Source organism: Stigmatopora argus, chromosome 15, assembly GCF_051989625.1.
Source record: "Stigmatopora argus isolate UIUO_Sarg chromosome 15, RoL_Sarg_1.0, whole genome shotgun sequence".
Lineage (NCBI taxonomy): Eukaryota > Metazoa > Chordata > Actinopteri > Syngnathiformes > Syngnathidae > Stigmatopora > Stigmatopora argus.
The window spans coordinates 907,941-919,945 of record NC_135401.1 but is presented as its reverse complement, the minus strand read 5'-3'; the positions used below and the strand labels follow the sequence as shown (position 1 = coordinate 919,945).

General features: G+C 38.0%; 2 protein-coding genes across 6 annotated transcripts in view; one reads left to right on the top strand and one right to left on the bottom strand.

Annotated features, from left to right (window-relative positions):
• rab11fip5a (RAB11 family interacting protein 5a (class I)) overlaps positions 1-12,005 on the bottom strand; it is a 72,899-nt gene that overhangs the window by 37,632 nt on the left and 23,262 nt on the right. For 2 of the 5 annotated variants that reach the window (XM_077620333.1, XM_077620337.1), the window contains exons 7-8: positions 8,844-8,893; positions 8,483-8,727 (exon numbers count right to left, since the gene is read on the bottom strand). In XM_077620333.1, coding sequence (XP_077476459.1) covers positions 8,640-8,727; positions 8,844-8,893 — 138 coding nt within the window. In that variant the 3' untranslated portion in view covers positions 8,483-8,639. The other 3 variants (XR_013305083.1, XR_013305081.1, XR_013305082.1) reach the window with 3 other exon arrangements.
• Positions 4,042-9,601, top strand: LOC144089467 (homeobox protein EMX1-like). The gene is made up of 4 exons (XM_077620339.1): positions 4,042-4,180; positions 4,259-4,558; positions 6,584-6,768; positions 9,253-9,601. The coding sequence occupies exons 1-4, from the start codon at positions 4,042-4,044 to the stop codon at positions 9,421-9,423; spliced, it is 795 nt and encodes a 264-aa protein (XP_077476465.1). The 3' UTR covers positions 9,424-9,601.

Sequence of the window (12,005 nt, the reverse complement as noted above, 5' to 3'; positions counted from 1 at the left end):
CTATACAATGTCGTTTTTTTACGAAAAAAGCCTTACTATACTATGTCGTTTTTTACGAAAAAAAGCCTTACTATACTATGTCGTTTTTTTACGAAAAAAAGCCTTACTATACTATGTCGTTTTTTTACGAAAAAAAGCCTTACTATACTATGTCGTTTTTTACCAAAAAAAGCCTTACTATACTATGTCATTTTTTTTACAAAAAAGCCTTACTATACTATGTCGTTTTTTTACAAAAAAAGCCTTACTATACTATGTCGTTTTTTACGAAAAACGCCTTACTATACTATGTCGTTTTTTACAAAAAAAGCTTTACTATACTATGTCGTTTTTTTGCAAAAAAGCCTTACTATACTATGTCGTTTTTTTACGAGAAAATGCCTTACTATACTATGTCGTTTTTTTATTTTAAAAAGCCTTACTATACTATGTCATTTTTTTTTACAAAAAAGCCTTACTATACTATGTCGTTTTTTTACAAAAAAAGCCTTACTATACTATGTCGTTTTTTACGAAAAACGCTTTACTATACTATGTCGTTTTTTACAAAAAAAGCTTTACTATACTATGTCGTTTTTTTGCAAAAAAGCCTTACTATACTATGTCGTTTTTTTACGAGAAAATGCCTTACTATACTATGTCGTTTTTTTATTTTAAAAAGCCTTACTATACTATGTCGTTTTTTAAGAAAAAGCCTTACTATACTACATCGTTTTTTACGAAAAAAAGGCTTACTATACTATGTCGTTTTTTTACGAAAAAAAGCCTTACTATACTATGTCGTTTTTTTACGAAAAAAAGCCTTACTATACTATGTCGTTTTTTACGAAAAAAGCCTTACTATACTATGTCGTTTTTTACGAAAAAAAAGCCTTACTATACTATGTCATTTTTTTTTACAAAAAAAGCCTTACTATACTATGTCGTTTTTTTTACAAAAAAAAGCCTTACTATACTATGTCGTTTTTTACAAAAAAAGCTTTACTATACTATGTCGTTTTTTTTACAAAAAAGCCTTACTAGACTATGTCGTTTTTTACGAGAAAATGCCGTACTATACTATGTCGTTTTTTACGAAAAAAGCCTTACTATACTATGTCGTTTTTTTTTTACAAAAAAGCCTTACTATACTATGTCGTTTTTTTACGAGAAAATGCCTTACTATACTATGTCGTTTTTTTAATATAAAAAGGCTTACTATTCTATGTCGTTTTTTACGTAAAAAAGCCTTACTATACTATGTCGTTTTTTATGAAAAAAAGCCTTACTATACTATGTTGTTTTTTTACGAAAAAAAGCCTTACTATACTATGTCGTTTTTTTACGAAAAAAAAGCCTTACTATACTGTGTCGTTTTTTACGAAAAAAAGCCTTACTATACTATGTCATTTTTTACGAAAAAAAAAGCCTTACTATACTATGTCGGGTTTTTTTTTTACAAAAAAAGCCTTACTATACTGTGTCGTTTTTTACGAAAAAAAAGCCTTACTATACTATGTCGTTTTTTATGAAAAAAAGCCTTACTATACTATGTCATTTTTTTTACAAAAAAGCCTTACTATACTATGTCGTTTTTTTCAAAAAAGCCTTACTATACTATGTCGTTTTTTACGAAAAACGCTCAACTATACTATGTCGTTTTTTACAAAAAAAGGCTTACTATACTATGTCGTTTTTTTTTTACAAAAAAGCCTTACTATACTATGTCGTTTTTTTCACGAGAAAATGCCTTACTATACTATGGCGTTTTTTAAATAAAAAAGCCTTACTATAAAATGTCGTTTTTTAAGAAAAAAAGCCTTACTATACTATGTCGTTTTTTTACGAAAAAAAGCCTTACTATACTATGTCGTTTTTTACGGAAAAAAAGCCTTACTATACTATGTCGTTTTTTTTAATGAAAAAAAATTCTTACAATTATATGTCGTTTTTTTTTTTACAAAAAAAGCCTTACTATACTATGTCGTTTTTTTTTAAGCCTTACTATACAATGTCGTTTTTTACGAAAAAAAAGCTTTACTATACTATGTCGTTTTTTACGAAAAAAAGGCTTACTACACTATTTCATTTTTTACGGAAAAAAGCCTTACTATACTATGTAGTTTTTTTACGAAAAAAAGCCTTACTATACTATGACGTTTTTTTACGAAAAAAAGCCTTACTATACTATGTCGTTTTTTACGAAAAACGCTTTACTATACTATGTCGTTTTTTACAAAAAAAGCTTTACTATACTATGTCGTTTTTTACGAGAAAATGCCTTACTATACTATGTCGTTTTTTTACAAAAAAGCCTTACTATACTATGTCGTTTTTTTACAAAAAAAGCCTTACTATACTATGTCGTTTTTTACGAAAAACGCTTTACTATACTATGTCGTTTTTTACCAAAAAAAAGCCTTACTATACTATGTCGTTTTTTACCAAAAAAAAGCCTTACTATACTATGTCGTTTTTTTTTTACAAAAAAATCCTTACTATACTATGTCGTTTTTTTACGAGAAAATGCCTTACTATACTATGTCGTTTTTTTCATTAAAAAAGCCTTACTATACTATGTCGTTTTTTAAGAATAAAAGCCTTACTATACCATGTCGTTTTTAAAGAAAAAAGCCTTACTATACATGGTCGTTTTTTAGAGAAAAAAGCCTTACTATACATGGTCGTTTTTAAAAAAAAGCCTTACTATACATGGTCTTTTTTCTACAAAAAGAGAGTCTTACTATTCATCGTCTTTTTGTCCTACAAAAAAGCTTTACTATACATGGTCATTTTTTTCATGAAAAAAAAGCCTTACTATTCATGGTCCTTTGTAACGAAAAAAAGCTTTACTATACATGGTCTTTTTTTCAAAAAAGAGCTTTACTATACATGGTATTTATTTCTTTTTTTTTTACAAAAAACGTCTGTCATCGTCAATGGCACTGAAATGGTTCAATACATGTTGGGGGCGGGGTTATTTTCCCTATCTCGTGAGAAAATTTTCTTTCAAGCGCAAAACCCACAAAAAACACTTAAGGCGGTTAATGATTGACATTTGAATGTGTCGCGATTTGCAATCGAAAGTGATTAGAGCGTCGAACAAGCTGTTGATGAAGTCTTTGCAGCTTTAATGGCGCCCAAAAAGGCACATTTTTCGCTTCTGACGTTGACGTCAGGCGACCAGTCGACTCAGACGGAACGCCTCATTACTTTCAATTCTTAGTTATTTATTTTGGGGGGTCTCTTTAAATGGCGCCTAACCGCGTCAACGTGCATCTCATTTCCCTCCCATTAGTATTTGGCAAAAAGCTTTAAATGTGTGTGGATGTGTGTGTTTGTTTCTTTTAAATTTCGTTCCAATTTAGCATTTTTTTTAAATATTACACACTGGGCCTCAAATGACAGCAGAAATAAGTGACAACCTAAAAAAATCTACCTTAAATCTACCTAAATATACCTAGAAATACCAGTCTTGATAAACACATCTAAGTCCAAATATAGGCATTTTTAAACATATCGTTTAAAGCCAAAACAACGATCTAATAATGAATAATATTTTCTTAACGTACTATCAAAAAAGTAAATATAAAATCATCGTGTCAACACTAAGAAAGATGACCAACCCTAAAAGTCAAAATGATTTGGACGTCTAGAACCGTCAACGGCATGTGGCCTTTAAAGAGTAACAAAATAACAACAATAATAATAAACAACTAACATTTTTTTTCCATCCTAAGCAACACATTTCCCGTCATTTTTCCTCATTTACGAACGAACGCTTGACCAAACACGCGCGTGGATTTAAGCGATTCTCCGCTTGACTGACAGCTCCTCTCGCCCAATCAGCGCCTTAGCCACTCCCCCTCGGATCCTAAACTAAGCCCCTCCCCTTCGCTCTCACTTGCGCAGCCTTGCGTGAAGCGCAAATCTTTGGCGTGAAGGAGAGCTTGCAGCAAGCACTTTTTGGAGGAACATCTCCACGAGAAAAGACGGACATGCCTCACTAAAAACAATAATAATAATAACAAGAAAAGAAGAAGAAAAATTAAAGTAAAAAGCATGTTCGCACCAGCCGGGAAGCGCTGCTTCACCATCGAATCCCTAGTGGCCAAGGAGAACCCGCTCCAAGCCGACGAACCTCTCCGACCGACGGCACTCAGCTACGCCGGGCCGGACGCCTCGCTCATGGGCGGCTACCAAGGCTCGTCGGCCGGTCACGCACCGGGCCCCGGTCCGGGTCCGACCGCGGCCGCCGCAGCGGCAGCCGCCGCCGCCGCCGCTGCCGCAGCCGCTTTAGCCCGCTCGCTCTACCCGAACCCGGCCGAGCTGGTGTTCCCGGAGTCGGTGAGCCACCCACCGCCGCTGGGCTCGAGCGTGGGAGCGAGCGCGCATTCGCACTCGCACCCGCACTCGCACCCACACGGGCAGCAGCAGCACCACGGGCCGCATCAGAACCAGCACTTGCAGCACCTCCAGCACCACCACGCGCACTTCTTTGGCTCGGCGCAACACCGAGAGCCGCTTCATTTTTACCCCTGGGTGCTTCGGAACCGGTTTTTTGGACACAGGTTTCAAGGTAAATTTCGCACTTTTATTCTCCCAAATTACTTTTAGTCGACAATTTACGAGTCAAAATAAAAAAGAAAAATGAACCATGTTACAAAATTACGAGGATAATGCTATTTCTTTTCCCAAATCAGCAAATGTCAAAACAATCAAATAAATCCAAACAGCCTTATTCAACTCAAATTATCAATAACCCATAATTATAGCACGATTGTGGTTAAATATGAAATAATTTCAGAAAAAGACGTCTTATACAAGCGACGATTTTTTTAATTCTATCAATAATAAGATGATCCATATTTCTGTTTGACGTTCTAACAATTTCCTCACAAAATATCTCAAATACAAAATAATCGACTATTATAAATCATTTTTAGTCGTACACTCGTTTCTCCAAACAAAATATTTGACATCCAAGCCAACGTTCTTCTATTAAAATGTAAAAAATTAAAGCGAAAAACAAATAATTATCACTCATAACTACATCTATAGGAAATTAATCACGTTTTATTAAAAGCATCATTTATGAAATTATTTATCTGTTCGGTTTCTTGTGTAAATGTGTAAATATACTTTTTTTTATCCATTATTAAATCATTTTGTTGCCAGTGAAGATGACGTTGATTTATAATATCTATAATGAATGAATAGTGAAATTTAAAAAAAAGCATTTTACGGCCAAAATTGACTTTTCAATTCTGTACTACGTAATTATGTATTTTATAAAGTCACGTCTAATAATAAAACACATTGTGAAGTCATTATGTTGCCATTGACGGCAGTAAACGCGGCAATGAATGATCTCATTTATTTATTAGTTACTAATAATAATAATTTTAAAATATCAACCACCAAGTCCCTTTTTAAATTCCGCAGTATTCTAATTGATATATTTTTAAATCATATCCAACAATAACACCATATTAAAGTCATTAATTGTTGCCATTGACGGGGGAAAATGGATATGAACGATTAAGTTTTATTTATTATATCATAAAATAAAAGCGAATCAGTTTTAACCTCCAAAAAACAATTTGTAATACTCTAGTATTTATTATTAAAACTATACTATACTAATCCAAATGAAATCAACTACAAAATATTAAAAATCAGGCATTGATTCACGTTTAAAAAGATTAAACAAACGAATTTTCCCTCCAATTGACACTGACAGACGTCAAAACAATTTTAACTGACACTAAGTGACCACATTTCACAGCTATTAACATCTATTAATGTCTAATCAAATTGAGCCTGCCAATCAAAATGGAATGGACGTCTATGCCCGTCAATGATAGCCAATGAGATGATAAATTGAGTATTCGCCCTTTTTTAAAATTACTTCAAACATTATGACTAATAATAAAATATCCATATCTAACACACATTTAAAAATACTAAATTAACTCAAACTAGATTGGACGTAATTTCGGCATCAAAGCCAGCTTTTATAATGAATTGATTTGATATTTTATCATTACTGCTTTTTTTCTTCTTTATTTATTTTCGCACTTGCATTTTATGAAATTCAAAATACAGCAACTTTGTGGGTTGCACGTCTATCGCCGTCAATGATGTCATCAAAAGAGTAAACGTGAAAAAAGGAGAATTATTGCTCTTCCTACTTTTTAATATAATTCATACGAAAATATATTATTTACAGTTTTCCCATTTTTTATGCATTCATTTTCCAACTCTCCCTTTATTAGATATTAACTAAATACTGCAATGAGGCGAGTTTGGACGTCGATAGCAGTCAACGAGCTCAACCAAATTGTCGTATACGTAATAACTTTGCGTCGAAACGTTTCGCATTCACTTCCGCCTTTCAATATTTAACTTTATTTATACCATAACAACAACAAAAACAAAAAGACCTCTTGAAAACACGCTTTACATTTCGCCTAGACACCTCGTTATTTTTAACACACCCGGAAGTAAAATATATAAAATAAAAGAAATTATAAATATAAATAAATTTTTAAGAAAAAGTTTTTGTGGACTCACCCATTTCCTTTTTTTCCCTTGTGGATAGGGCACGAAGTATCCCAGGACGGCCTGCTCCTGCACGGCCCGTTCGCTCGGAAGCCCAAACGGATTCGAACCGCCTTTTCGCCGTCGCAGCTGCTGCGTTTGGAACGGGCCTTCGAGAAGAACCATTACGTGGTGGGCGCCGAGCGGAAGCAACTGGCCGGCGGCCTCAGCCTGTCCGAAACGCAGGTCGGCAAACCGAACGTGGTGCTCTTTTTTCCTCCGCGTCCTCCCGTTGGAATCTTCGAAATTGGTCCAACAAAAAGTATTCCTGGGAATCCCCCTTCTCGTTGGTATCGCTTAACTCCTCGATAGTTTTAGTCGACCGGAAAAACATTTATGTGAATACGACTTTATGTATTAGAGTCGTTAATAATATATAGCTAGCTAGCTAGCATAAACATTGCGTCCATATGATATTCCGTTTTTCCACATGTCTCTGCCCTCCTACACACCAGAATCAAACAATCAAGCTTCCGGTCAGCTTGTTGATAATTAGCTGATGGGTTGATGCAGGTGTGTTAGAGGAATGCGACATGAGGGGAGAAAAGACCGGATAGGTGCCCCTTGGTGACGCCTGAAAAAAATGTCGTACATAGCGAGAAATGAAAGTCGAAAATACGATACAATTTGGAAATCAAACATTTATTAATTAATAAAAAGAGGAAAAGATGCGGGGAATTCATTCATATAAAAAAATAATTCTAGGATTTTCTAAACTAATTATTATTTGTAGTGTTTGTTTACGTCTGCATTTGTGCTCTGGAGAAAAATAGGAAATATCGTTTTTATCACAAAATATTTATTTGATAGATGTTTTAGATGAAAAACAGTTAAGGTAAATATTGTCCTTAATTCTTTTTAGCCTTTTATTTATTGTTTGTTTACAAAAAAAGGAACAATGTGATTATTTCATTTCTATTGGTCTCAAAGTTTTAATCTGTATTTTGATACTCTTGTTATTAAATCATTGGCTGTTCACGTCTGATGAATTTAATCTTTTGACTTTAGAATATTAAGAAAAATATATAGTTAGTCCCCTCCATTAAATATATTAGACAAAACATACTAGTCTGTTGATTTGGTTGAAATACTACAGAAATGTAATTTTATAGTCATTTATTAAAAAATGAGAATATTTAAGTCAGTATTTTTCCATCACGTTATGCTTAAAGACTTAATAATAATAATGTATTTGAATATGTTTTCCAGCTCTGTATAAATAGCAAAGTATTGAATACTAGCAAAAAATGTTCATCTGATTTTTTAATGTTTAATTCCTAAACAACAGTGGCATTCATTTTTTAATAAATTATAAAAACAAATGATTGTACATTAATTTTTCCTAAATTAACTCAGTCACCCACGCTTGCCTCCTTCATTTTTTTTAATGAGGTATTTGAAAGACAGACAGACTGCGCGTAAATGGCCCCGAAATGGCGGCGGGCGTGAGTTTGTCGCGCGCTCGTAATCGCCGCCGATGTTTACCAGGCGACGTTCCCGCTTTGACAAGTCGAAAATAGCGTGCCACGTGTTTAACGCTCCCGTGGGATGAAAGGCCGCCGGTGTCGATGAGGCCTAATGGACGAGAAAAAGCCAGTCGCCATTCGGCCGCGGGGCTTAACTCATTTCTTGCCAATGAGTAAATCCAAATAAGCTAGTTATGACTTGGCTTCAATGCCAATGCACTGAAGGTCGCCCCCACCAACATGGCCGCCCCGGAGGCTATTTCGGTAGGGCTGACCAAAGCTCTTTTCACACCGTGCCTCCAATTCGACTCATTTTAATAGACGTCCAATTCGATGAACTCGTTTCAGGGCTGCGGCGGCCATATTGGTACAGGCCACATTCCCATCGAAGTTAATGCGTTGAATTTCATTCGCTGCCAGCTTCCCGCCTGAAACACATTGGACGTTTGTTTATTAGCGATGACCTCAATTGAAGGCAGAACGTGTGAAAAGATCGTTCGTCGCCCCTACCAAGATGGCTGCCGTGAGGCCACATTGCCAACGTCAAAGTCAACGCGGCGACATTCCAATTCGTATTTTTTTTTTCATTGTTTACTGCCGTTGACGGTAAGAGACGTCCAATCCGTTTGAGGTTGGCAGCGGCGAGGGATGGCGTTCCCTTTTAATTGGACGTCTAATGCTGTCAATGGCACTGAAGGATGAGCATTTTTGCCTCACTTCCTTGTCATTTTAAAGTACCTCCAGGTCATTTTTGCTCAATTTTGGGTCATTTCCTATTGATTTGGACGGACTTACCTGTTGCTTTGTTGGTTCTTGCTGACTTTTGGGCATTTCCGGGTCACTTCCTGTTGGTTTTAAGGGATATTCAGGTTCATTGATCACTCATGGATGCCTCCATTTTGAATGCAAATCAGAAAATTAAAGTGTTCCATTCTATTTGTACATTATGAACGAGCCAGCAATGGCCATAGTCTTTCGGGCCGCACCGGACCCACTAGCGGGCCACTTCCGGCCCGCGAGCCGTATGTTGGACACCTTTGCTTTATAACTAGGTTAATCCGGTGGACTATCTTTCTGACATGGATGGCCCTGGGCGTCCAATCCATTTTGACATAATTTAGCTTTTTTAATCGTCCTTTATGTTTTTTTTGTGTTTTTTTTTTAATGGTTGAGCCTTTCTTAAACTGGCATTGCTTTGCCACAGGTGAAGGTGTGGTTCCAGAACCGGAGGACCAAGTACAAACGGCAAAAACTGGAGGAGGACGGGCCGGAGTCCCAGCAGAAGAAGAAGGGCAACCACCACATCAACCGGTGGCGCGTGGCCACCAAGCAGAACGCCTCCGAGGACATCGACGTGGTCACCTCCGAGGACTGAGGCCCCGCCCACCGCCCCGCCCCGCCCCCCACGGGACCAACCGAGACGCCCATCAAACCCACCCAACCTACGCCGCGTTATTTATTACGGAAGATGATGAAGTAGACTTTTGGCCCACGGCACAAAATGGACGCCCTCGCCACTGTATTCTCCCACTGTTCTTTCATTAAAAGCTGCTCTGTAGGTCACCGAGCTCGCTTCGCTGTCGTTAACTGGTCGCCACGCGGCGTCCCAAACCGTCGGAAGAGGGAGGGTTTCGTGAAAATGGCCATCACGGCCCCTACCAACATGGCGGCCATGTTGGGAGGGGCGGCGTTCCCATCAAAGTCGATGTGTTGACGTTCAAAACCGGGCGTAACAAGCTTAAAAGATAATTTTATCAAAGTCGAAGCAAATGCTATTCACTTGTCTGCAAGATGTCCAACCCATTTGAAGTGGGAGAGTTGGCAGCCAATGAATGAACATCCACTGGCTGCCAGCCAATCCAACGATTGGACGTCGACTAGAGATGAACTCTTTTCAATTGACGACAATGGCGGGAAAAGATCTTCTTTGCCTCTACCAAGATGGCCGTGGGGCGGCGGCCATCTTGGTAGAGGCCATAATCCCTTCAAAGTCAACGCGTTGATATTCAAATCAAGACATTGTAAGCTTAAACGATCTACTAGTGATAAATTCTTTTCAATTTACAGAAGCACAAAATTGTCATTGACCCTCCCAAGATGGCCTCGAGGTGGCAGCCATGTTGGTAAAGGTCAACATTCCCGCCAAAGTCAATGTATCAAGCACCAACTATTTTAAAAGATGATTTTATCAATGTCAAAGGGTCTGCTATGAACTAATTGGCTGCCAATGACGTCGCGCCGCTATCCGTTTGTAGCCATTTGCTGCCATCCTGCCTCTTCGAATGGATTGGACATCAAGCGCAAATATTTTTTTCAACTTTTTGGAGGTTTTCAAATTAAAAGCCTATATTGTCATTATACAACAGCTGCGTATATAACAATAAGACTGAGGAAACAAAGCGCCAAACTGGAGAGCAACGAGCCCCTGAACCTGTATGCGCCGCCATTTTGGATCCCATCCATTTCCAGATAGTTATGGCGCTTTTTTTTCCTTCTCGTGGTTATCGTTTTCTCTCTTTTGACATTACGAATTAAGACATACCAAAAAAATAGATCCAAATATATGTTGGTCAATCGGAAAATAGTTTTTGGAAGCGAGTCGAACGCGGTGACTCGTTAAAAAAACAAAAGAAAAAGACGCCGGGGGTAAGCAAAACAAGGTCCAAGTGTCAGGAAGTCACCTTCGCTTTAGACAAACGCGCCAGGAATGTCGGGGGGCGCGCAGGTGTCAGGTGCGACGGACGGAGAGGGAAAGTAGCGGCCGGCTTTTGTGCGCAGGGAGGCCCCGTCTAATCGCCCGTCAAAAGAAACGGAAGGAATCTGTCGCTAATGGCCGCCGGGCTCAAGCCATCAGACGGCGTGGCACACCTTCATGTCTTGTTTTGGAAACGGAGGGGAAGAGGAAGGGGGCGGGGCTTCACAAAAACAACAAAAGGACTGTTTTGGTTGTCGAGCAAGCTAACGTTCGTCAAGCAGTCTCAATGCCATTGAAAGAAAGGGAGCATTTGTTTTGGTCCTTTTTTGGGAGACTTCCTGTTGATTTCAGCATCAATTTCTGATGATTTTAGTCACTTCCTGTTGATTTTTGCGGCATATCCAGAAGTGTTCCTATATTTTTGGTCCTTTGTTGTTGATTTGAGGTCATTTCTGGGTCACTTTTTTGTTGATTTTCGGTCATATCTATGCGTGTACTTTTATTTTGGTTGATTTTGGTTCCGTTTTGGCTGACTTACTGTTTATGTTAGTCACATCCTCTCCATTTTGGGTCATATCGCTATGTGACTTCCTATATTTCCTATATTTTCACCATATGGAGCATGTTTTGATCACTTCCTGTTGGTTTTAAGCAATTTTGGGTCACTTTCTGTCAGTTTTGGGTCAATTCTGTCTACGCTAGTCTTGACAAATGACATTTTTCAGGTAACTTCCTTTTGATTCATGGTCATTTTTTGCTGACTTCCTGTTTGCCTGGGTCACTTCCTGTTGACAATCTGAACTCACCCACAAACAAAACATAAAACAGACCTAGAAATACCTCAAAAGCAACAGGAAGTGACCTGTAAAACCTCTCAAAATAAAAAAAGGATGTTCAATCCACTAAAAATATAAACAGGAAGTGACCCAATAAATACGTCCCGCGCCGTCGATGGCAACCGACAACGAGACAAACGTTGGGGAAGGTACGCACGCGCGGGAAGGGGTGACGGACACCTCGACAATAAGGCGCCAAACGTCTCGACGCTTCGTCATTAGCTCGCCGCGCTAAAGAGCAGATGTTATTTCCTTCCTAGCAGCTCGCGCGCTAACGTCGCATCAATCACGCCACGATAAGCGCAATTAAGCTTTAGATTCGTTAGCGTTGAACGCATTTGGAAGCCTTGAAAGAAAACATCAAGTAAACACGCCGTAAATGGCTTCTTAAGAGCGCGTCGGGAAAAATGGCCATGAATTGAAATG